This window comes from Telopea speciosissima, chromosome 10 (assembly GCF_018873765.1).
Source record: "Telopea speciosissima isolate NSW1024214 ecotype Mountain lineage chromosome 10, Tspe_v1, whole genome shotgun sequence".
Lineage (NCBI taxonomy): Eukaryota > Viridiplantae > Streptophyta > Magnoliopsida > Proteales > Proteaceae > Telopea > Telopea speciosissima.
The window spans coordinates 25,687,088-25,713,331 of record NC_057925.1 but is presented as its reverse complement, the minus strand read 5'-3'; the positions used below and the strand labels follow the sequence as shown (position 1 = coordinate 25,713,331).

General features: G+C 38.5%; 1 protein-coding gene across 1 annotated transcript; it reads left to right on the top strand.

The window, feature by feature from the left end:
* The first annotated feature begins 211 nt into the window (after positions 1-211).
* Positions 212-6,225, top strand: LOC122643449 (probable calcium-binding protein CML26). Its single transcript, XM_043837067.1, has 3 exons — positions 212-451; positions 5,650-5,776; positions 5,876-6,225. Exons 1-3 carry the CDS (start codon positions 212-214, stop codon positions 6,223-6,225), a joined length of 717 nt encoding a protein of 238 aa, XP_043693002.1.
* The last annotated feature ends 20,019 nt before the right edge of the window (positions 6,226-26,244 follow it).

The following is a 26,244-nucleotide window of genomic DNA, read 5'->3' as shown; positions in this document are numbered from 1 at the left end:
TAGAAGGTCTAATGTCTATCCTGGATGAAGATGAGCCTGAATTCCCTAGTGAGGAGAACCCCGATTCTAAGCCTGCCTATGAGTTGTTTCGACAGAAGAACTCTAAGGCAAAACTCCTCGTGCTGAGTTCTCTAGAGAAGACCATCGCTGATTCGGTCAAGGATCTGTACTTGCCCATCATCAACTAGTGACACTCCTCTATGGTACGAAGATGGCTCAAGGTACTTCGGTTATTGACCATGTGATGAAAATGCGGAACTTATTCCTAGATCTGAAGAACCTTGGAACATCCTTCAAGCTGAATTATAAGACGGATGTCATCTTTTACTCTCTGCCTCAGGAGATCTATGGATCATTTATTGTTAATTATAACATGAATAAACTCACCGTGGAACTCCCTGAGCTAGGAAATATGTTGGAAGAAGTGGAAGCTGCATCCAAGAAGCAGAAAGTTAAGGTCTTGACTACAGAGGACAAGTCTTCTTCCTCCAAGCCTAAGGGCAAGAAGAAGAAGAAGAAGGCTGACAAGGGCAAAAACGCTAAGGTTGGCAATAAGGGAATTCAAAAGAGCAAGGGCAAGGGGACTTATTTCTATTGTAAGAAGGACGGACATTGGAAGAAGGAATGTCGTGCTTTCCTGGCTACTCAGAAAAAGAAGCAGGAGAAGCAAGAAGAAGTTATTTCTGAAACCTTGGTCCTTTATGAGTCTAATTCGTCAGAGGAACCTACTAACACATGGTTGGTGGACTCAGGGTCTACCACCCATATTTACAACTTGTTGCAGGGGTTCAAGCTGGCAAGAAGACTGAGTAAGGATGAAGTTTGTTTACGAATGGGTACGGGTGCTGAGGCCGTTGCTGAGGCCGTTGGAGATTTTACTTCAGTTTTTTATAATAGTACTTTAGTTTTAAGAGATTGGTTTTATGTTCCTCATTTTAGGAGGAATATTGTTTCTATTAGAAGGCTTGTTTTAGATGGCTATACTTTCCTCTTTGGTAATAAGTTAACTATTCGGTTGAATAATTCTTTTATTTCTTCTGGCCTACTAGATAACGGATTATATCTCTTAAAACCAGTACTAAAGGTTAATGAGATCTCCAATAATTCTTTAAAAAGAAAATCAGCCCAAGATAATTCAACATATCTTTGGCACTTGAGGTTAGGTCATATTGGAGTAGAAAGGATAAACAGGATGGGCCTTTGGAATCATTGAAGGTAGAACCTTACCCAACCTGTGAGTCGTGTCTACAAGAAAAAATGACCAAGAAACCCTTCTCTAACAAGGGAAGAAGAGCCGAAGCTGTGTTAGAATTGATACACTCAACTGTATGTGGACCCATCAACGTTCAGGCGAGGTATGGTTACAAATACTTCGTGACCTTCACTGATGACTACTCTCGTTATTGTTAAATTTACTTGATGCACCACAAGTCGGAAACCTTTGACAAATTCAAGGAATTCCAAGCAGAGATTGAAAAACAGTTGGGTAATTGCATCAAGTGCCTCCGATCTGATTAAGGAGGAGAGTACTTATCAGATGAGTTCAGGGACTGTCTGAAAGAAGCTGGGATCATAACCCAATTGACTGCACCAGGAACACCTCAACAGAACGGAGTCTCAGAAAGGAGGAACCGAACCTTGTTTGACATGGTTCGGTCCATGTTGAGTTATTCAGAACTACCATTGAGTTTTTGGGGTTTCACGCTAGAAACTGCCATCTATATACTGAACAGGGTACCAACAAAGTCTGTGATCAGAACACCTTTTGAGCTGTGGTATCGGCGTAAGCCAAGTCTTCAACATCTTAAGGTGTGGGGTTGCATAGCACATGTAAGGAAACAACAGACAGATAAGTTGGAATCCCGAATAGATAGATGCTATTTCTTGGGATACTCTAAGACTACAATAAACTATTACTTCTATGACCATGTTAATTAGAGAGTTATAGTTAGTAAGCATGCGACATTTCTTGAGGATGACATGATCTCATCAAGATCAGATCTGGTGGTCATTAAAGAAATAACTGATGACCAAGTACCCTCTGCATCGACAGAGGTTTCAGTTGTCGTACCCACAGTTGAGCAACAGCCTCAAGAGCCTAGGAGGAGTAGGACGTCTATCAGACCACCAACTCGTTTGAACCTTCTCATAGAGGAGGATCAAAAGGTGGAAGAATTCCACATGGTGTCTGATTGTTCAGATACAGATCCTTACACTTACGCTGAGGCTCTTAAGGACGTTAACTCAGTGAAATGGTAGGAAGCTATGCGCAGTGAAATAGATTCCATGGATTCTAACCATGTCTAGACTCTTGAAGATCTGCCACAAGGGGTAAAACCCATTGGCTATAAATGGATCTACAAGAGGAAGAGAGGTGTGGATGGAAAGGTAAAACGTTTTAAGGCAAGACTTGTGGCAAAGGGATACACTCAGAAAGAGGGTGTTGACTATGATGAAACCTTCTCACCGGTAGCGATGATTAAATCCATTCGGATTCTATTATCGATTATTGCATACCATGATTAGGAGATCTAGCAGATGGATGTACAAACCGCTTTCCTTAACGGTTATCTTGATGAGGTCATATACATGAATCAGCCAGAGGGTTTTGTCTCCCCATGGGAGAAAAACAAGGTATGCAGGTTGTTGAGGTCCATTTATGGACTAAAACAAGCTTCCAGATCATGGAACATCTGTTTTGATCAAACTATCAAGGATTTTGAGTTTGAACAAAACATTGATGAACCATGTGTGTATAAGAAAGTCTGTGGTGGTGCCGTATGTTTCCTTGTCCTATATGTGGATGATATACTGCTCATTGGGAATGATGTGGAGTTACTTTCATCTGTAAAAATGTGGTTATCCAAAACATTCTCAATGAAAGATCTGGGTGAAGCCAGCTACATCCTAGGAATTAAGCTTATGAGATCACAAGAAGAGGATGTTGGGATTGTCACAATCCACCTACATTGACAAAGTGCTTGAGAGGTTCAACATGCAGGATTCGAAGAGAGGTAATGTGCCTCTCAGACATGGAATCGGCTTATCCAAGTCACAATGTCCTCAAACTCCTGAGGAAATTGAGACTATGAAGAGAGTTCCTTATGCTTCGGCAGTAGGAAGTCTGATGTATGCCATATTGTGTACCAGGCCAAATTTTTGTCATGCTGTAGGGATTGTGAGTCGATATCAATCCAATCCAGGACAAGAACATTGGACAGCTGTCAAGGGGATCCTCAAGTACTTAAGGAGGACTAAAGATTACTTCCTTGTATATGGTTGTGATCAGTTGTCAGTAGTTGGATATACGGATTCAGATTTCTAAACTGACAAGGATGATAGAAAGTCTACCTCTGGGATGATTTTTGTGATTGGTGGGGGTGCAGTGATTTGGAGGAGTGCCAAACAGAAGTCAACAGCTGATTCCACCATAGAAGCTGAGTACTTGGTAGCTAGTGAAGCAGCCAAGGAAGGTGTCTAGCTCAAGAAATTTTTGACAGACCTAGGGGTGGTCCTTGAGCTAGTGGAGCGACCCATACAATTGTTATGTGACAATAGGGGAGCTATAGCACAAGCGAATGAACCAAGAGCTCATCAGAGGAACAAGCATGTGGAGCAAAAATATCACTTGATTCGTGGGATTATTTAGTGTGGTGACATAGCCATAGCTACGATTGACACTGCAGATAACCTATCTGACCCCATGACTAAGGCATTGCTTCCTAGTGTTTTTGAGAAACATGTTGGGAATATGGGGGTGAGGTCCATGGGTGACTGGCACTGAGTACAAAACTCCTTCTATTGAATTAATAAACTTTGTTTTTGATTAGCATGATCAGTTATTGAGCTTAGTTATTATCCTTAGGTATTCATACCTAAAACTGTTCACCACTAGAGATGGGACTGGACATCCCATTCGGCATGGTGGTCACATTGTGTGTGGTTAGGATGGTTATTTTTCCAAGACACAAATGTAAGTGTACATTCGGTGTGTACATTGGACTAGATCAATGAGAATTTTACATGTGGTGTACTGTCAGTTTATAAAGAAAATGAGATTCTCTTAAGTAGTTCACGATTGGTCCCTTGACCTGAGGGGTCCTTATCGATGCATTCATATATTGAGAGTTTTGGTGTACCAACGATTGATGTCTCTCTGACTATATATCGGTGCGTTGGATTCTCAATGTCTGACTGTATTTGGAAGAGATGCCTAACATGGATCCCACAGCCCATACGTTGGGAGTATGTTGAGGAGAGTATTCTATACAGGATTGGACCCAAATCCGGATCCGGTAGCATTTTTCAAAATGTTTTTAGTTATATATATATATGAAATATTATCTATTTTCTTAAACATTTTGCTTGAAATGTTTTCTCTCGGTCCAATCAAGGTAATTGAATCTCTCGATCGGTGTATCGGTTCATTGAGGTTTGACAGCCCCGTACACATGCCTTATATTAAACCATGCAACATTGTCTGTGGGGGACTGATGCGTGTTATAACTACTTACCTTGGGCATAGGTTATTGCAACTACGTAGCATCTTTGATGTTGCACATCTTAGAAGCTGAGTGGAATCCCATTGCGATCCTACCCCTTTCCTTTCGGTTCCATTCATCTACGCTATAACGGTTGATCATGGCTTCCTTTTCATGATCCTCTTATAAGATTGGATCTTACAGTAGGATGGAGGAGATTGTTAGAAAAGGAAACCCAATAGGGGAATATTGGATATTCCACCCAAGATTGGATTCCTCTAGCAATGTAGATCTTTCCTCATTGAGAAAGATTGGATGGGTAGATAATTGAGTCATCTTTGGAAACTCAATATATCACACTCATATGAGATAGCTTTTGGGGATTGTGTGAGAGACAAATATATATTATTTGTGGGTTGAAAAATCACACAATATATGCACAAGAACCCAAAACGTTGGACCTCTCTCTTCCCCTCCCAAAATTCGTTTTCTCCCTTAAATCTTCTTTGGTGTTTGATCCTAGAAGACATCAAGGTGGTGTGTTCCTTGGTGTGTGGAGGAGATATACAGCTTGACCATGTGGGAACGCAAAGCTTGCGTGGTGCGTGGAACGATCGTGAAAGAGATATCATCAATTGGAGGTCTTGCACTTGTGAGGCTTAGGTAATAATCGATCCCTGATTCGTTCTGTTATTTGAATGACTTCTCCATCGATACTGTGATCTTATTTACGCTTCTGCTGCGATCGCACTTGCGATGCCTTCATATAATGTTGTTTATTAATTAGTTTATGATACAGTGTTACCTACAATCAAAATTTTATGAATGTGGATTCAAGAATGTTCATCATCACTCAAATCTAGGACCCAACCCATGCATACACCTTTAGGATTGTTGGGCAAATATGACAATAATTTGGGAACTTTTTACAACAACCAGTCCTTTTTTTAAACTCTGGATATTTATTCTTTCTCACACTGAAAATTATTTGTCTTTAAGCAACACTCCAATGAATGTTTATCTAGGCAAATATTCCAACAATTCAATAATTTAGCAACTTTTAACAACAACCAGTCCTTTTTAAGCTCTAGAATCTGATTCTTTCTTTTGAACTTACCATGAACTCTTTATATAAGGCTCTTTGCATGTTCTTTCATTTCCATCACAGCAAAGAGCAAGAGCCAACAAGAAGCAACAAACACTACTCTCGACGTTCCTAGCTACTCTAATGGCAACTGTTGTTGTTTCCAAGGCAACATTATCCAAATGCTTCTCCAACAAGAGCTTCGTGCTAAGTGTCCATCGCCTTCAGCATTCCAAAAAACAATCAAGAAATGATTAACTCCAACAAATATTTCGTCACTTGGATGCTAATGGTAATGGGAAAATCGAAGGATCTGAACTCAGATCCTACCTTGCCTCCAAAAAGAAGTTCATGTCACCTGAGGAGGCTCAAGCTGTGACCAATGAACTCGATGCAGTAGGCGGCGACAGTTTGATGCTCAGCTTTGAGGATTTTCCAATGTTGATGGAGCGTGAAGGTGGGGATGATGATCTGAAAAGAGGCTTTCAGATGTTCGCTGGGAAGAGGTCTGGGTCCATTACATTAGATGATTTGCAGAGGATATTCAGTTGCCTTGGAAACAAAATGTCAAATGAAGAGTGCAAGAGCATCATAAAGGCATTCGACCTCAACGGCGATGGTGTGATTGATTTCGCTGAGTTCCAGAAGATGATGGCTTAATCGTATCAGTGTTTGGACCTGTTCTATGTGTGTGTGTGTGGCAAATAAGCAGTTTAATAAAAATAATGGGCATTCCCTTGTTTAGTTGTTCAAAAAGATGCAATGCCAGTTGGGGTTAGGCACTAGGACTATAAGACCGGTGTGTACCACATAATTAATAATTATGAACAGGTTACCTATGTACAAAGTATGAAGTTCAAGCTTGGTTATGTTCTTTTTTTTTTGGTTTTAATTTATCGATATATCGAATTTATTGAGAAAGAAAAAGAATAATTACAACCAAAGGCCGGCTGCCCTAGAGCTTCTCGAGGGTATTCCTGAGAGAAGAAGGGCACCCCTACCGAAGTCACAAATGGTTATTGGAATCTGGAACGTCCAATCCAACCAATAACAGGAGTGTGGCGCTAACTGATAGCGGCATATTAGGAATGGGACTAGTCAATCCCCATATGATGGATAATCCCCTTATGTAACTGAATCCTTGATTCCGGGTCGATTGGGGCAGATGTGAGTGTGGCCCGGTGGGCTTTTATTCATTGGACCATCCCTGACAATAGTGACATGGTGTGACATCATTGGATGGCTATATTTAGGTATATCAACATTAAATCACAAAATTTACCTCCATTGAAAGAAAAAAAAAAAAAGGACGTGTTATATGACAATTAATGCCACAAAAAAGTAAAATAATAAAATTATTTGATAGAGATATCCATAAAAAAATCTTTCTTTTTTTTCTTTGCCTTCTCGAAAAAGAAGATTTCAAGCAGGAAAAAAAAACACAAGATATAATTTTGTATTTCGAGTTCCCTTTGTTTTTTATTTTTCCAATCCACACTCAAATTTGCTTCTCCATCTTTATCCAACTCATTGTTCCTCCCATAAATTTTTTTTTAAAAAAAAAGTGTAATCCAAAATCACTGAACAAGATTACACATGCCCGGACGAGTGGGCACCCCTTCTCAAGGGTATTCCTGATAGAAGAACAAACACGTTTCTAACAGCACCCAGCTTGTAATTTCTTCTTATCCCTATAGACCTAGACTCCCTCGGGTGGTTTTGCACAGCTCGCTTGAAAGCATGCCCGATGCTTGGTCAGTAGATCAAGTACTCCTCATTGCATTAGTGCTTGATATGCACCTTCCACCCTTTCCATCCCCAGCCCATGTACTCTCCCCCACACATCAAAGGCTGACCCCCTTGGCGCCCACCCCTTGGCTGCCTAGTAACAGGTCCCACCTAAATCAAAAAAAAAAAAAAAAAAACTTATTATACTTAAAGGTCGCTATTTGGTTTTGCAATATATAGAGAATGATCAAGGGCCTGCATGATAACACTTTTGTTTCTCTATTCCCCTTTATTTTTATTTCTTGGGAGCAAAAAAAATAAGAGAAATCTGTTTCTTAAGACCAGTTCATTTTTTGGTTCCTGGAAATGAACCGGAACTAAAAAGTTGCTAAGAAATAGAAAAAAAAAAAAAGAAACTCCAATTTGTAGCTTCTCTGTCCCAAAAATAAAAGGAATAACAGTTGTAATTATTGCTGCTAATAGTTTTTTTGGGTGAATACAAACTGATAATAAAGAAAGCAAAGAAGATACAACAACTCAAATGGAACAAGAGGCCAAGCCTCAAACAAAAAACAACAAAGCAGCAAAAGGCTTAATAGAGCCAGATCTGAAGACCCCAAGAAGTAGCAATATGATGATTCCTGAAGCAATCTAAGTCCGAAGCATGAAGATGGTTGATCTTAGTTCTGACATCAAACTCGATGGCACTCCGAATCTACATATGAGACCGAGAAAAGGAGGTCCATCTACGTTTGTTTCTCTCTCACCAAAGATGACAAATAGTAGCACAAAAAATCATTTGTACAGCCCTCTTACATATCGACTTTCCTTTCAACTCTTGTCTAATCCAACTCCAGTCTTTGGCAAAGGAAGAGACGGGCACATGAGAAGGGCAACACTTGCGAATAAATCCAGCCCAAATAGCCTTGGAATAGGGCAATTAAAGAACAAAAGATCAATATTCTCCATATCATTCCAACAGAGACAACAATTGGGGATAGAGATGTTCTTGTGAGAAAGGAACTCCTGAGTGGCGAGGGAACTAGTGAGGGCACACCATGTAATGAAGCAATGTCTGGGGATGTGGTGAGTAAATCAAATCAAGTCCCACAAAGGAACAATGGTTCCTTTAGATCTAATTAGCTCCCAAGCTGACGTCAAAGAGAACATCTTATTGGTAGAGGGGTTCCATTCAACAATATCACCGTTGCCGGAGGCCTTCTACCAATATGCTGAAGTTGCTCCTAGAGAAATTAAAGATCTGAAGAAATTAAAGGACTTGGTCTCCAAGACCCATTATAGATGATCGAAGAGACAAGTGCCATCCTTTCAGAGCCGGTCATACCTAATTCTATCTCCAAACACTGAGAGAAGGACTCCACATGGGTGCCAATTGTCTAACCAAAGTCTTGTGGACATTCCATGATCAATCTTGGAAATTAACTATGTGATCTTGAACCAAATGTCTCAACTTTAGAATCTTTTTCCAAACCCAAAAAGCATCAGAACCGCATTTGACTGTCCAAATAGAGTCTTTCTTGAAGTATTTAAAATAAATCCGCTGAGTTCATAAACCTTCTCTCTTTTTAACAATTTTTCAAAGAAGCTTAAGAAGACCCGGCTTATTTATATCTTTTACTCTATTTAGACCTAGTCCTCCCTCCTTCTTTGGAAGGAAAACTGAGGTCCAGCTGATGGTGTGAAGGATTTATTATTGTCACTTCCCTTCCACAAGAAGGCACACATGATGGACTCAATCATCTGAATCACATAGCTAGGAAGGCCATTATTCTAGTCCAATAAAGATATGAAGCCTACATCCTCCTCACGGCTCTTGTTTTACAAAAGCTCACTAACCTTTACTGGCTCCATTTGTGCAATATTCACCAATCAATGGTGAATTATTAGTTCTAGCTAACTAATTTATTACTTTTTTTTATATATTTGTTTACATTTTGAGGATTTTTTTTGGACATTTACTATAATATCCCAACATAATGGAGGAATTAATTTAAAGCTTAACCTGTGATGTAATACCCGTGCCCAAAATACAAGGGTAATTTGAATATTTCACGTTGGCTTAAATTTCAAATCGACGGTCAACTAAGGATTTTGATTATTGGATCCATGATCAATGGATTTTGAGGTAAGATGATCATTTTTTAATATATTTATTCATAAGCATATAATTGTATAAACTTGTTAGCCTAGTGGTTAGGATCTTAAAAGTAATTAAAGAGGTGTAGGAATTAAATCTTGTTGGAAGCAATTATAAGAAATTTTATCTATTTTTTTTCCCCTTAAGCAGCTTGGTGGGCCCCATATAATATTAACTTGAGAAGTGAGAGAAAATAGGGGTGGAGAATCCCACGTTTAGAGAAAATGTGGAAGAGGGAGAGAGAGAGAAATTAAGTGGATTGAAAATAAGTAAAAAATAATAAAGGGAAAAAGAAAATAGGGGTGGAGTTTCCCCACATTTAAAGAAAACGTGGAAGAGGGAGAGAGATAGAGATTGGGTTGGATTGAAAATAAATAACCAATAATAAAGGGAGAGAGAGAATAGGGGTGGAGTTTCCCCACATTTAGAGAAAACGTGGAAGAGGGAGAGAGATAGAGATTGAGTTGGATTGAAAATTAAATCAAGAAATAGAGAAGAAAGAGGATTTGAGTTTAAAGCAAATAAATAAATAAAGTGGGAATGGAAGATAAAAAGGGAAAATCGTGGATAGCAAATTGGATAAAGAAGAGAGAAAGAAGTTAGAGTTTTAAAAGGAGAATTTGAGTGGAAAGAAATTTTTAATAGGAGTAAATTAATATGTGTAGAGGATCTCCAAAAAATTTCATTTGATTTGAGAATGATTAGGTCAGTCAAATAATTTCTGCAGTCCAAACTGTACAGTTGCTGTTAAAATCTAGAGAGTGGGAAAGAAAGGGTTCATATAGAGACTTAGAAGTTGAAGTTGGAGGTGATTTTTGAATTGTAAACATATTTAGAAGTATTATTAATCCCAGAAAAATTAGAGATATAATTGATTTTGAAAAACCTACTTTTTGACTATTTTAAAATTCTTGGACAGAATCTGCCTACAGTCAGAGCCTGATTTTGGAGAACATAGAAACCGAAGTTAAAAAAACCTTTTTGATGTGATTTTTGGATATGTTTTAAAAATATAACTTAGGTTTCATTTAAAATTAATTTTCTCATTAATGGATTTCCAAAAGATTTAATTTCTTAATTTCTACCATAAACGGTCAGAATTGCAGAAAACAGAATTTTTATGAGTTGCAATTTTAAGTATTAGTTGTTGATCTTTTGTACTTGGCCAAAACAGAACCATGCCTCTATGAAGAGCGAGACGAAGTGGCGACAATGCACTACTAAATTCTGAAAATCATTCACCACTACCAATTGAGGATGAACTTTGATTTATGAAACCACATGAGAATTATTGGAGATGAGTTTTAGTGAACCTTGAACTTAGAAACTTGTGGCATAGGATTTTGAACATAGAGATATTACATATAGGTTTCAACTAAAACAATTAGGATGAAACTCTTTAATATTTTGTTATAAACTTGAGTTGTGGAGTGGGAGTGATATATTTTCTTCACTATTTGGATAGACGTTCGTGGCAGATACTATATATATGTCTTTTCAAGTATAGATAGAAGGTAGAGATGTGCCTGGAGATTTGATTCTTTTAGAAATGACGAATTTTGATGTCATACTTGACTTGAGTTGATTATCCTCCTACTATGCTAGTGTTTATTATTTTGATGTGAGAATAATGATGTTTGGTACGGAGGACAAATTAAGCCTTAAATTTATGGGACCATCCAAGATTGAGGTACAACAATTTCAAGGACGAAATTTTTAAAGGAGGGGAGGATGTAATAACCTGAAATTTTTGGAAACCCAATTAATCGTACATGCAAAGATAAAAATGATTGAACTTATAATATGAGGTGCATGTATACTAGAGTATGCAATACATGATTGTGGATGGTACACACAAAATAATTTGAATGAGTTGAGTTTACGTGATTCTACATGGATAAATGTTGCATGGTTGAGGATCAAGTCAATTCTGGTTCAACTTATTGGTTAGTAAAACTCAAGTGTGAGAGGTTTAGATATTTTGGACCTTGATATAGGTCATGATTGAATAAATAATCGGCCAGGATATAGAGATAATGATCCAGAAACATTTAAAGATTGATTTAGCCAAGGTTGCATGTTAACTTAGTGATTCAAGAATATAGGTTGATTTTGGTTCAGCTTAGTCACTCAACATTTTACCTAATAACCAAGTTACCATATTGGATATTATTTATATCGGTCAATAGATTTAGTTTGATCAAAGTTGAATTTGAAAGTTTGATTTATTAAATTTGTTAAGTTTCTAATAATGATGTCTTAACCAACAAATGGATGGACAGGCAGAGAGAGTGATTCAAATTTTGAGGAAATACCTATATGTTTTGGATCGTATAGAGCAAGTCCTATATAACAATACCTTTTCAATTATGATGTTTTTCTGGAGGAATCATAATATTCAAGAGACTTTGTAAAAAAAAAAACAAAGGAAGATGAGATGCGGTCTAAGTATCCACAACTGTTTAGAGACCCAGATATTTAAATTTCGAGGATGAAATTTCTTTAAGGGGAGTGGATTGTAATATTTCGCATTTATTCAGCTATCTAGATAATTATAAATTTCGAGGACAAAATTTCTTTATGGAGGGTGGATTGTAATATCCCGACATAATAGAGGAATTAATTTAAAGCTTAACCTGTGATATAATACCCATGCCCAAAATACAAGGGTAATTTGAACATTTCACATTAACTTAAATTTTGAATCGACAGTCATCTGAGGATTATGATTTTTGGATCCATGATCAATGGATTTTGAGGTAAGATGATCATTATATAATATATTTATTCATAAGCATATAAATGTGTAAACTTGTTAGCTTAGTGGTTAGGATCTTAAAAGTAATTAAAGAGGTGTAGGCATCAACTTTTGTTGGAAGCATTATAAGGAATTTTATTTATTTTTTTTCCTTAAGCAGCTTGGTGGACCCCACATAATATTAACTTGAGAAGTGAGAGAAAAGCAAATAAATAAATAAAGAGGGAATGGAGGATAAAAAGGGAAAATCATGGATAGCAAATTGGATAAAGAAGAGAGAAAGAAGTTATAGTTTTAAGAGAATTTGAGTGGAATTAGGAAAGAAGGGGAGACATAAATCATGAAAAGGGGAGAGAGAGACTAGAACCGTGAAAGTGGAAGAGAAAGAGATCATGGGGAAAAAAAAAAGAGGAAGAGAGAAAGAAAGAAGAGAAGAAGAGAAGGAAAAAAAAAAGGGAGGTCTTCCATCATTAGCACATTCAAGCTTTTTTTTAGAATTTGATTTTCTGCAAATCGGTGAGTTAACATCTATACTTTGTGTTTATTTTATGTTAAAAATATGCTCCTCTCTTGATTTTAAAATTATGATTTTACAAGCATGTGTTCAACAACTTTATTTGAGAAAACTATGTTGAAAAATCCAGTAATTTATGAGCATAATAGCATGAGATATAGTGAGGAGGATGTTATGATGATATTCTTCATCATTATAGAAGCATGACAATCCTTTGAATGCTTATGGCTGTATGGATGTTTTTTTTTTTATTTTTTTTATTTGAATTGTGATTGAGAAGATGAGCCTGTAGTACGGTACAGGGCATACTTCTAGTCCTCACCTTTGGTGAGTGAGCTCCACTTGTAGTACGATGCAAGGCAAGTGTTTGTGATCATATTAATGTGCATATTCATGATTAATATTGATATCATGGTTATGCTCTTGGTTAGGTGTAAGCATGGTGTTGGTACTTGATTATGTATATGCGACGTTGTTTTTTTGAAATTTGATATAGGGATGAGTAACCCTAATTTTACGTATATATTTTTCCAACTCTGTTATGGTGCATGTTTTTTTAAAATGTTCGTATGAGGTTTAGATGTTATCTTACTAAGTTTCTTCCCGAAGCTTACCCCAATTATGTTTCAGATGGAAAGACTGTAGATATTGATCAGACCTGTGTGGAGAATCATGAGAATGAAGCTTATGTTTATGAAGGAGACATCATTAGAATCTTGAAGTTGATTTAAATTCTGTTTCAGATTTGAATTTTTTTGGACATGTAACTTTGATTAATTTGGGTTTTAAGACGATGTAATAGTCAGTTAAATTTTTAGTAGTATTAGAAACTTTAATTTTATCATACTGCAATTTATGTTTTGAAGTTACCAGATGACTTATAAATTTGGTTCACATTCCGGTTCCTATTTCCCTAAGACTTAGATCTTGTGGATCGTTATCGACCTAAACTCCTGGACGAATTTGGGAGCATTACATTTATTGGTTTGTACAAATATTATGCAAGAAATATATCATTTTATGCAATAGTTTAAAAAAATTTACATTTTTATTTCCAATGTGTATTTTTATATTGGTTTGGATTTTACAGTATTTTTAATATTTTGTATTTTTATAAATTTATTATAATTTTGATTGCAATTTTTGTAATATTTCAGACAAAAACGTTTAATTATAGTACCTACCGCCACTAATTGTAGTACGATTGGAATTTTTTATTGATAACAAAGGTTATTCAACAGATGTAATTATTATTACTAATAGTTTGTAAATAGAAGCGATTAACCTTTACCATTGCTAAATACAACTATGACGGTTAGATTAAACAATTATCAAGGTTAAACAACCGCAAAATATTTTGTGGTAGATTTCCAAAATATTTTATACTTTGCCCTAATTACATGTTCCTCCCCTTGGTTTTTCCACCTTACATTTTCACCCCTTATGATTGACGGTGTTAGGATGCTACTAGTTATTGGTTTGAAAAGACAATATTACCCTTTACTAACAAATTAAAACTGCATTTCCAATTCAACCCTTTTCATCATCTCTAAAATCGATTAAGGCTACCAAGCTTCTCCAACGACAGCCACCGCCAAGCTTCTTCGGCGACAGCAACCTTCATGCCTCTTTGGCGACAGTCACCTCCATTGCATGAGTTTTGGGAGGATCAAGGGTAATATTGCTTTCCTGTATACGAAATAAAATCATAGACTTTGCCTCCATCAACCATGGAGGATACACATCAAACCAAATAAAAATAGACCTTATGAATTATGAAATTCCAATGAAGCTGGTTGGGCAATATTCTATGTACACACACAGAGGCTCCAATACTCCATATTCTTGTTTCCTTAATTGGCTCAATCTTTGCAAAAAAGTATATTTCCCTTGAATAAATTTCTCTACAATTCCTGACTTCCTGTACACCAATGAACAACTGAACCTATCGACCTAAAAACTGATTCATTTAAAGGGAACCTAAAAGAACGAGAGAGAAAAGCCCAAAAGAGAAAGAAGAATAAGAGGAATTAAGAACTCTAGAAGAAGCAGAAGATGCATCATGCCAGAACTCAGGAGGTTATGAGCGTGAGGTAAGCTTTGATTTGCTCTACTATAATTTTAGCATCTGTGTATCTATCGCTGTTCACCAGTGCAGTGATTGTTGGCGTCAACATCTGATCCTTAACAACTGACATTAGCAGCCAACACCTCCACATTTTGCTCTTCAAACACCCTGAAGATTCGAATTGGAATTGAGTTTAAACCCTAGTATTTGACAAATTTTCGAGCTCTATGATAACAGTTGTGATTCATCACCATTGATCTATAGGCATCATTAGCACCATTGAGGCATCATCAACACCATTGATTTCTAACAGACTCTGACTTACCAAATATTCCATTTGTCCTTTATTCTAACAGATTGTACAGCAAAGGCAATCAGGCCTATTTATATCTCTGTAACAGCTGAGGAATACAATACAGAAAACACTTTACACTCTAATCCTTTCACTCTGGTTGAATATTATTGATCTTGAAGTAAATTGGATTTTCTAAAAGTGAAAAGGGTTTGCTCATTTTTTGCAAGTCTTGTAAGGTTTGATTTGAGTCTTAATTGGAACTAAGTTTAAACCCAAAAAAGAATTTGACATTGTGTCTTTATTTTTTAGAGTTTTGATTTGCTACGATTTACGATTGATTACAATGATTCAGAGTCAATTTAGAAATGCTGTAGAGTTTTTCTGCCATAGTAGTTGGTGAATTTTCCATCCATTTAGCGATTTTCAGCCATCAGTTGACTATGGTCCATGATCCACAATAGCAATTCCAATTCCTCTGCTACTTCCCTGTTGCATCACCTCTCTCTTTCTCTTTCTCTCTCTCTCTCTCTCTCTCTCTCTCTCTCTCTCTAAAGTTCCTAGTTTTTAGTTTTCTCTGTAATCTACTAATCTTCTCTATATTGGCTTCTCAAAAAAAAAATGGATTTTTGATATGTAGGGCCTCCAGGGTTTCCATGATATCAATCATTTCATGGAAGTTGCAGAAAGGTGTTGCACGAGGAGAAGAAGAAGAAAAAAAAAAAAAGATGGGAAGGGTAAAAGGGTCTATTTACATCGACCAAACTCAGGCAATGGTAGGGGTATCGTTGTTGGCCAAACAACGGTCCAGGGATCAAACCATGCTTCCCTAGGGAGACCAAGATATTTATCTTTAGGGTTTTGCACGCCCTGGGTTAGCCCATGGGACACCATGGGTGCCCCATTTTAATTTTAGGGTTTCCCATGGGCTGGTGCATCCCTATTAGGGTTTCTCCTTCCCTATTGCATTCCATAAAATTAATTATCACAATAGGGATGGAGAAATTTGTCTCTAGTCCATCACATGGCAAGAGGGATCCATCCCATACTCGAATGCGCAGCGGAAATTAATCGATTTGAGTTTCTTTCGCATCCCATAAATATTAATAATCAATGAACAGAAGGAATTAATAAAGAACTGCTAACCTGGTGAGCCTCAAGTGTTGCTCCTCCAATAGACAGTGGTTCTTCCTCCAATGAGCACTCCAAGCAAACAGATCTGAACCTCCAATAGTGCAACCAAGGTTCTACACGCCAATCCCAGATGCCCTCAAACTCCTCAGCACAGATCTAGGGTTTCACAAACCCTAACTCTCAAACACAGGTGAGAGAAGCAAGAAGAAGAAGAGAGATCACAAGAGGGAGAGAGAGTGTCTGCTCCAAAAATGTGGAGAGCTTCCTCTTTTGCGTTTTATGGTCCCCTATTTATAATAATAAGGTTTAATTAAATCCTAGATAGATTTAATAGAGCCCTAGTGAGAGTCTGACTCTCTCTCTCGTCCGGCGCTTGTTTAAACTCAAAGTGCTACACAGTGAAGAAGCGAATCTAATAGGGAAAGTATTAATTAGATTCTTTATTTAATTATTAATGGATAATTACAATTAGCACCAAATCCATTAATTAAATAAAGAGCCAATTAAATTAGAAAATTCTAAATAACTCCCTATATGATAACAATTTATCATATACAACCCCCCACTAATCAACACCATCATTATAGAATCTAGGGCATGTACACATGTACTGCCAAACCCCAATCCATAGTACATGTCCATATAAGAGCGTCTGTGCATCCGATCGGGTCCCGCAAAACTCGATAAAACACTTTATTTGAAATAACTATAAATAATGTATCATTTTATGTAAAATAAATTTTGCAAAACCATTTCCAAAACTGTACTGGATCCAAATTCTGTTCCGACCATGCACAGACAGTCTCTATCTTAGTGTTCCCCAATCGGGCAGTGGTGACCGTGTTGGATAACTCCTTCACTCACAAAGTGTTCACGCATTCCCAGAACACCAACTTTGACTCGCTTGAGTCTCAGTCATTGATAAACCAAACAATGCGATCACACTTTACAGTGACAGGGTTCCCTTAGGTACAGGGTATCGGTGACACATGTCTATCCCTTCCTACATCTGGCAGTAATACATGAGGGAATCGACAAAGTAGATTCTTAGCCAATGCACACATCAAACATGTGAGCACTCGCATTCGTACCCTGACATCACATATCTAGGCATACCCAATGCGACAACCATATGATAAGGGTGCCCAGCCCAAACCCTAGTTGTGACTACCATTTTAAGTATAACTTACAGACACATAATGCTCAAAAAGTTTATCTCGCATGTGACAATATTAAACTAAAATGTATAAATGTTCAATACAAAGGTGAACCGGGTTGAACCGGACCGAATCGGGTTTGATGGACACACACTTGTCCAACAATCTCCCACTTGTTCATCAAAGCCAATTCCTCATACATTTTAAACCCATGCCCTCCATGTGTTACTCAAACACTCTTGGTGACAAACCCTTTGTCATGGCATCAGACACATTTTCAATTGTGTCCACTTTGGAGATACTCACGTCACCCTGCTGGATAATCTCTCTGATGAGGTGATACTTCCGCTGCACGTGCTTGTTCCTCTGATGAGCCTTAGGCTCCTTAGCTTGTGCAATGGCCCCTCTGTTGGCACATAACAGGGGAATAGGGCCCTTGACAAGATCAGGGACTACCTCCAAATCTAATAGGAATTTCCTCAGCCAAACACCTTCTTTTGCTGCATCACAAGCTGCAAGGTATTCTGCTTCGGTAGTAGAATCGCCTGTAGACTTTTGTTTCGCACTCCGCCACACAATGGCACCTCCACCCATTAGATATACCATCCCGGACGTGGATTTTCTATCATCCTTGTTAGTTTGGAAATCCAAATCTGTGTATCCCAATACTGACAACTGATCAGATCCAAAAACCAAGAAATATTCCTTAGTCCTTCTTAGGTACTTGAGGATATTCTTGACAGCACTCCAATGCTCGCGTCCAGGGTTAGATTGATAACGACTTACCATACCTACTGCATAGCAAATGTCTGGCCTCGTACACAACATAGCGTACATAAGACTCCTTACTGCTGAGGCATAGGGAATCCTCTTCATCTCTTCAATGTCTGTCTGAGACTGAGGACATTGAGATCTGGAAAGACTGACTCCATGTCTGAATGGAACACTTCCTCTCTTGGAGTTCTCCATACTAAATCTGGCCAGGACTTTGTCTATATAGGTAGCCTATGACAAGCCTAGCATCCTTTTCTGGCGATCTCTTACGAGTTTGATCCTAAGGATATAGCTAGCTTCGCCAAGGTCTTTCATCAAAAACGTTGTGGATAACCACTATTTTACTGATGAAAGGAATCCTACATCGTTATCAATCAGCAATATGTTATCTACATATAAAACAAGAAAACATACTGCCCTCCCACTGATCTTCTTGTAAATGCATGGTTCATCCATGTTTTGATAAAAACCAAACGATTTGATTGATTGATCAAACTTGATGTTCCAACTCCTAGAAGCCTGCTTCAGCCCATAAATGGACCTCTGTAATTTGCACACCTTTCTTTCTTCCTCCAAGGAAGAGAACCCCTCTGGCTGTTCCATGTAGATTTCCTCTTGAAGGAACCCATTTAGAAATGCAGTCTGCACATCCATCTGCCAGATCTCATAATCAAAGTGTGCTGCGATAGCCAATAAAATTCTGATGGATTTCATCATCGCTACTGGTGAAAAGGTTTCCTCATAGTCTATACCCTCTTTTTGGGTATAGCCCTTTGCTACCAGTCTCGCTTTGAATCTTTCGACCTTTCCATCTGCGCCCTTCTTCCTCTTGAAGATCCATTTACAACCAATCGGCTTGACGCCAAGTGGTGGATCGACTAGAGTCCAGACCTTATTGGAATGCATCAAATTGATTTCAGAGCGCATTGCTTCCAGCCACCTAGTGGCATCAGCATCCTTTAGAGCCTCAGAGTATGTCATTGGATCATCATCCGATTCAACCGATACCATGTGGAACTCTTCCACTATTTCCTCTTCGGTTAGAAGAGTTAGCCTGGTGGGTGGTCTAATAGTCCTCCCACTGCGTCGAGGTTCCTCAGGTGTTGGTATTTCAACGGGTATGTCAGTTGGTCTCACTTCTGGAAGTGACGTTTCTGAGCCATCTGATAGCTCTTTTATGACTACTGGTTCGGACCTCTGGGTCATCATTTCTTCCTCCAAAAATGTGACATGTTTACTTACAATGACTTTTTAGTCAACTGGGTCATAGAAATAATAGCCTATCGTGCCTTTGGGGTAGCCTGAGAAATAGCATCTCAAAGTCCTGGATTCCAACTTGTCTGTCTGTTGCTTTCGCACATGTGCTATGCAACCCCATACCCTAAGGTGTTGAATACTGGGCTTTCATCCCTTCAACAACTCAAAGGGTGTCTTGGCTACAGACTTAGATGGAACCCTATTCAAGATATATATCGCCATCTCTAAAGCGTACCCCCAGAAAGAAAGAGGCAGCTCACTATAAGTGAGCATCGTCCTGACCATATCCAATAGGGTCCGATTGCGTCGTTCGGATACACCATTTTGTTGTGGTGTGCCTGGATTAGTTAGCTGACTAACTATCCCTTAGGATATGAGATATTCTTTAAACTCATCCGATAGATACTCCCCTCCACGATCTGATCGTAAGGACTTAATGCATTTATCGAGCTGTCTTTCGACCTCAGCTTGAAATTCTTTGAATTTATCAAAGGCTTCCGATTTTCTACGCATCAAATATATGTAACCATATCTAGAGTAATCATCGATGAACGTGATAAAGTACTCATACCCATATCTTGCTTGTATGTTTATGGGTCCACACACGTCAGTGTGTATCAACTCCAACAGATCTGTGGCTCTAGCATCTTTATTGCTAAAGGGTTTCTTGGTTATTTTGCCCTAAAGGCATGTCTCATACGTGGCGAATGGTTCCACCCTCAGACTCTCTAAGGGCCCATCCCTCACCAATCTACTGATTCGGTCCACATTTATGTGACCCAATCTTAGATGCCACAGATATGTTATGTTCACTGGAGTTGCTTTCCGTTTCAAATCAACATTTGAAACAACATTCATTCTAATAGGACAATCTAAAAAATACAGACCACTTTGCATATATCCGGATGCCACAAAGGAATTATTAAAACGAATAATCAATTTAGAATTAAAGGAAAAATATATCCGTCCAAAACAAGTTTTGAAACTGAAATTATCTTCCTCTTGAAAGAGGGTACATAATAGCAATCCTTTAAAACTAAACTAACAGAACTAAAATTTAAAATAAAAGTTCCCATAGCCAACGCCATGGTCTCAGCTCCAGTGCCCATCCGAAGATGCACTTCATTTCTTTCTAAGTTCCTTGTCTCCTTGAACCCCTACAAATCATTGCAATTGTGAACAGTGGATTCAAAAGATAAATTAGACTCATAAAGAACGTGAACATCACATGTACCTTCTTTAGCAACCTCTGTTTCATCCGACTTCTTGTCTTTCAAAGTTGCCAGGTAACGATAGTTTCTTTTCCAGTGACCCTCCATCTTGCAATAGAAGCACTTGTCTTTGCCTTTATTGCCAGACTTCCCACCCTTGGCTTTCAGGGTCTTACCCTTACTTCCCTTTTTCTTCTTCTTCCCATTTGAAGAAGGCTTTGCCTCAGTTGCATTGACCTATGCCTTGTCCTTTTTGAAGGACGCTTCAGCCTCTACCAGTGCATTAGCAAGCTCGGTGAGCTCCATCTCCTTCTCGGACATCTTGTAGGACATCCTAAAAGGTGCGTAGGCAGAAGTGAGTGACGCTAAGATCACATCAGTCTTGTATCGCAGGCTGAAATCAGTCCCCATGGATTCCAGTTTTTCAAACAGATTGATCATTTTCATTACATGATCCATCACTGGAGTCCCCTGGGACATCTTGGAGTTATGGATTTGACTCATCGCATCAGAATGTGCGTGTGTCAACTGGCTGTTGAACAATTCAGCAAGCTTATCCATTTTACCCCCAGCAGTGCGTATATCCTTGACTGAGTCTACAACTGACTTTTCCAATGATCCTAGGATATAGAGTGATGCCTTGGAATCCCTTATGAGGAACTCTTGCATCTCTTCATTTGCCTCAAAATCGTTCAGGTCGGGTTGAGGAGGAACTTGTTCATCTAGAACTGTGTACAGTCCTTCAGTAGTCAGGAGCAACTTAATGCTCCGGTACCAATCGACATAGTTTGTACCATTAAATTTGTATTTGCTAATGAGTGTTAATAGGTTGGCATTAACGGCAACCATCGTATATTAATCTACACATGCACAAGTAAATAACCACATGCTAATTAATGACCATTGAAAATAATAAATTGAGTACACACACATCAATGGTCTTTCATGATTTGGGTTTTCCTCATAACCCAAAAGATGAATTGAAACCTACAACCCTTGCATGCATAACTTACCCTGTCGGAGTCATTATACACACCATGGTAGTGTGGACTACGCTGTCCGTCTTGTGGGCTTCCAATATTTTCGGCCACCTGGGTGTCATGTCCAGATCCTGTCGGCTGACATACACCCAAGTCATGTACTTACCTATTGCATTAGTTAGAATCATGAAATCATGAAAGATGGCCCACTGTCGCAGTGCCCTCTCACTATCCATACCCTAACGTATCTAGATAGAGGTAAATATAGATAAATGTGTGACAGAGGTCCTGGTAATGTTCTGTCGGCTTATGCGGGGTCATGTCACATACTTTCTACATTTATCTTCAATAGGAGGCCATGGACATGTCTACCGATTAAGACTAGTCCATATCATACATGTATTGTGAATAAAGAGGGATTAATTAACTCTCACATACATTGATAGATTTAAACAACATAATTAATCAACATTAATTAAAAGTGATTATGGGATGGCGGCATTTTTATCAGAAGCAATTAAAGAACCCTCCCAATAAAAATAAAACTAATAACTTTGGGTGCATTTTTCATGCCATGGATACCACGCCTCGATCATCTCCTCCGCCCGATTACGTCTTCAAAGTAGGTGACTTGCATCTCCATAAGCTTTAAGTGCCACATGTGGATCACCATCTACATGCCCTGGGAGTCTTAACTCCTCTAAAATTACAATGAAAACCTAGGAAAAATTCTATACACTTTCCTTTCCATAATAATAAAGAAACCCCCCATGGAGAAACCAACCCACCATTTGGGCTGCCCATGGGGTGGAGTACATTTGTTTATAAAAAGAAAGGGGGAGAGAGAGAAAGAGAGAGAAGCATCACATCCACCCATAACCCCATGTATCACATACATAAACAATCCATCCATTTATTAGAATGCCATTCCCATAATCACATCATAATATAATTTCATGCATGGGCATTAAAGCAAGTGAACCAAAAATTAAAACATGGATTTCTTCAATTATTGAACCACCACATCGCATGTGATAACATGTATCCAAGCCCATAAAATTAAAATCGCATTTTAATTGCAAGTGGATAAAGAGGGAACCTCTTCACCCATCATCATCCTCCAAAAACAAAACAAAATAATAAAATTCTGTTTTGAAAAATAATTTCCTTTTTTTTTTTTTTAATTAAACTGGAGGGAAAACAAGGGGGGTGCATGCAGCCCACTTGCGCAGCCCACAAGCCCAAGGCCCACGGGCAGCAACCCATGGCCAAGCCCGCAGGCCTGCTGCCCATAGGCTTGCTGCCCAATGACAGTAGCCTATATGCTGCAGCCCGCAAAGGGAATGCGCACATAGACAGGCAATAGGGGGAGGGCGTGCACAGAGGCTTGGCAGCATGCGCTCCCCCCCCCCCCCCCCACATGTAAACATGATTAAAAAAATTAATAATCACTCCTTAATTAGATACATGCTTTAATAATTGGAATAAATAAAACAAACCAAATCCATCATCACATGGGTAGGTTGTTACACTAACAACCTTGTAACTACCCATGTGCACATGCCATATTCTAACCACCCATGTGCCAACTTGCATCCCACTCATGATAATCATATTAAACTATTAATTATCTAATATTCATAGGTGAGAAAGGTGGCTCTGATACCACACTGTTGGCCAAACAACGGTCCAGGGATCAAACCATGGTTCTCTAGGGAGACCAAGATATTTATCTTTAGGGTTTTGCATGCCCTGGGTTAGCTCATGGTGTCCCATGGGTGCTCCATTTTTATTTTAGGGTTTCCCATGATCGCTCATAGGAACCTTGGTGCATCCCTATTAGGGTTTCTCCTTCCCTATTGCATTCCATAAAATTAATTATCACAATAGGGACGGAGAAATTCGTCTCTAGTCCATCACATGGCAAGAGGGATCCATCCCATACTCAAATGCGCAGCGGAAATTGATCGATTCGAGTTTCTTTCACATCCCATAAATATTAATAATCAATGAACAGAAAAAATTAATAAAGAACTGCTAACCTGGTGAGCCTCAAGTGTTGCTCCTCCAACAGACAGTGGTTCTTCCTCCAATGAGCGCTCTAAGCAAATAGATCTGAACCTCCAATGGTGCTACCAAGGTTCTACACGCCAATCCTTGATGCCCTCAAACTCCTCAGCACAGATCTAGGGTTTCACAAACCCTAACTCTCAAACACAAGTGAGAGAAGCAAGAAGAAGAAGAGAGATCACAAGAAGGAGAGAGAGAAATAAAAAATGTAGGAGAGAGAGTGTCTGCTCCAAAAACATGGAGAGCTTCCTCTTCTGCATTTTATGGTCCCCTATTTATAATAATAGGGTTTAATTAAATCCTAGATAGATTTAATAGAGCCCTAGTGAGAGTCTGACTCTCTCTCTCTCAGTCTGGCAGTTCTGTTTAAACTCAAAGTGCTACACAGGTGAAGAAGTAAAATCTAATAGGGAAAGTATTAATTAGATTCCTTATTTAATTATTAATGGATAATTATAATTAGCACCAAATCCATTAATTAAATAAAGAGCCAATTAAATTAGCAAATTCTAAATAACTCCCTATATGATAACAATTTATCATATACAACCCCCCACTAATCAACACCATCATTATGGAATCTAGGGCATGTACACATGTACTGCCAAACCCCAATCCATAGTACATGTCCATATAAGAGCGTCTGTGCATCCGATCGGGTCCCGCAAAACTCGATAAAACACTTTATTTGAAATAACTATAAATAATGTATCATTTTATGTAAAATAAATTTTGCAAAACCATTTCCAAAATGGTACTGGATCCAGATTTTGATCCGACCATGCACAGACAGTCTCTATCTTAGTGTTCCCCAATCGAGTAGTGGTGACCGTGTTGGATAACTCCTTCACTTACAAAGTGTTCACGCATTCCCAGAACACTGACTTTGACTCGCTTGAGTCTCAGTCATTGATGAACCAAAGAATGCGATCACACTTTGTAGTAACAGGGTTACCTTAGGTACAGGGTGTCGGTGACATGTCTATCCCTTCCTACATCTGGCAGTAATACATGAGGGAATCGACAAAGTAGATTCTTCGCCAATGTACACATCAAACATGTGAGCACTCGCATTCGTACCCTGACATCACATGTCTAGGCATACCCAATGCGATGACCATATGATAAGGGTGCCCAGCCCAAACCCTAGTCGTGACTACCATTTTAAGTATAACTTACGGACACATAATGCTCAAAAAGTTTATCTCGCATGTGCAATATTAAACTAAAATGTATAAATGTTCAATACAAAGGTGAACCGGGTTGAACCGGACTGAACCTGGTTTGATGGACACACACTTGTCCAACAATCGTCGCCGGGGATTTCACAGGTCAAAGGTTGAAGATGAAGTTTGGAAATGGAAGATAGGGCAAGTCGTTCTCCCTTTCCCTTGTTATTTTAGCTTTTTATCAAAAGGGCAAATGGGTCATCTCACAATGGCCAAGGGTTAATTTGGGTATTATAAAAAATCTAACTACGCCACGTCAGCACATAACAGACAGATGCTAACGGCAAGGGAGGAATTAATAATTTTTCGAAAACTATAATGGAATTGAATGTAAGGTGAGAAAAACAAGGGGAGGAACGTGTAATTAGGGCAAAGTACAGGGGAGGGGGATGTAATTTTCCTTTTTCTTATATCTAAGGTTGCTATTTGGTTTTGCAATATAGAGAGAATGACCAACTAACCATAGATACGTATCTAACGCTTCTTTTCAATTCTTATAAACTTGATTGATTGATTAAAAAAAAATTCACTATAATAATGGATCGAAGAAAGATTTGCCCAACACCAACTGCGATAGCTACATTGTGGATGGGAAGGCCAAAGTGACAGTGTGATTTTGACTATCTCTTCGTGTGTTCTTGTTTTTTTTTTTTTTTCCCCCCTTAACTTTTTATGTTGAACACGCAGTGCAATATAGTGCATGTGAGTTGTTTTTGGGAACACAATGCATCTTGTTTCAGTACATTGATAGTGGCAGTCCATGGTAGTTAGAAAGGTCAGTCAAGTACAAGCAACACTCTAGATGAGTTGTCAGACATCTAGCAGTGCAGGGAGTGACTAGAAAGTGTTCCTAGCGTTCCTAGCAGTTCTGACTGAATTTACAATGGCAGTGAGACCATTATAGGGAAACTATAAAGTTTGGGTGATTCTAAAGTCATTTAGCTAGTGAAACCCTACCAAGGGAAATTTTGTCATTTTAGGGTAGTTTTTCCGAATCTCTCCGAGTAGAGGTTCCACTTTGTTAGGTTTAAGGTTAGGAGAGGCTCTCCAATCAAAATCAGGCCTCACACACCACCACATACCATTTCAAAATAAAGTATCATCATCGTAGACTAAGCTAGCTCAAGTATCTCTATTCACAAATTCCTTTAAATTTCCTTAGATCTCACTAGCTACACTTATTGTTATCATTATATGATCATAGACTCATAGGTATACTGCCACTATCCCAGCAGAAACAGTGGTTTATGCTTCTCTAGCTCCTAAGCATGGATGCAGTTAATTCTTCCATGTTTAGTGAGTAAATTAGGCATATAATGTTGTTTATTAATTAGTTTATGATACAGTGT

What these genes read in the sequence shown, in the direction of transcription:
- LOC122643449 (XM_043837067.1), top strand. Translation starts at nt 212, where the DNA reads ATGGCTCAAGGTACTTCGGTTATTGACCATGTGATGAAAATGCGGAAC. An exon ending in CTGCATCCAAGAAGCAGAAA is followed by an intron (nt 452 to 5,649) that starts GTTAAGGTCTTG and finishes TTTCCATCACAG; the next exon opens with CAAAGAGCAAGAGCCAACAA. An exon ending in CAACAAGAGCTTCGTGCTAA is followed by an intron (nt 5,777 to 5,875) that starts GTGTCCATCGCC and finishes GGAAAATCGAAG; the next exon opens with GATCTGAACTCAGATCCTAC.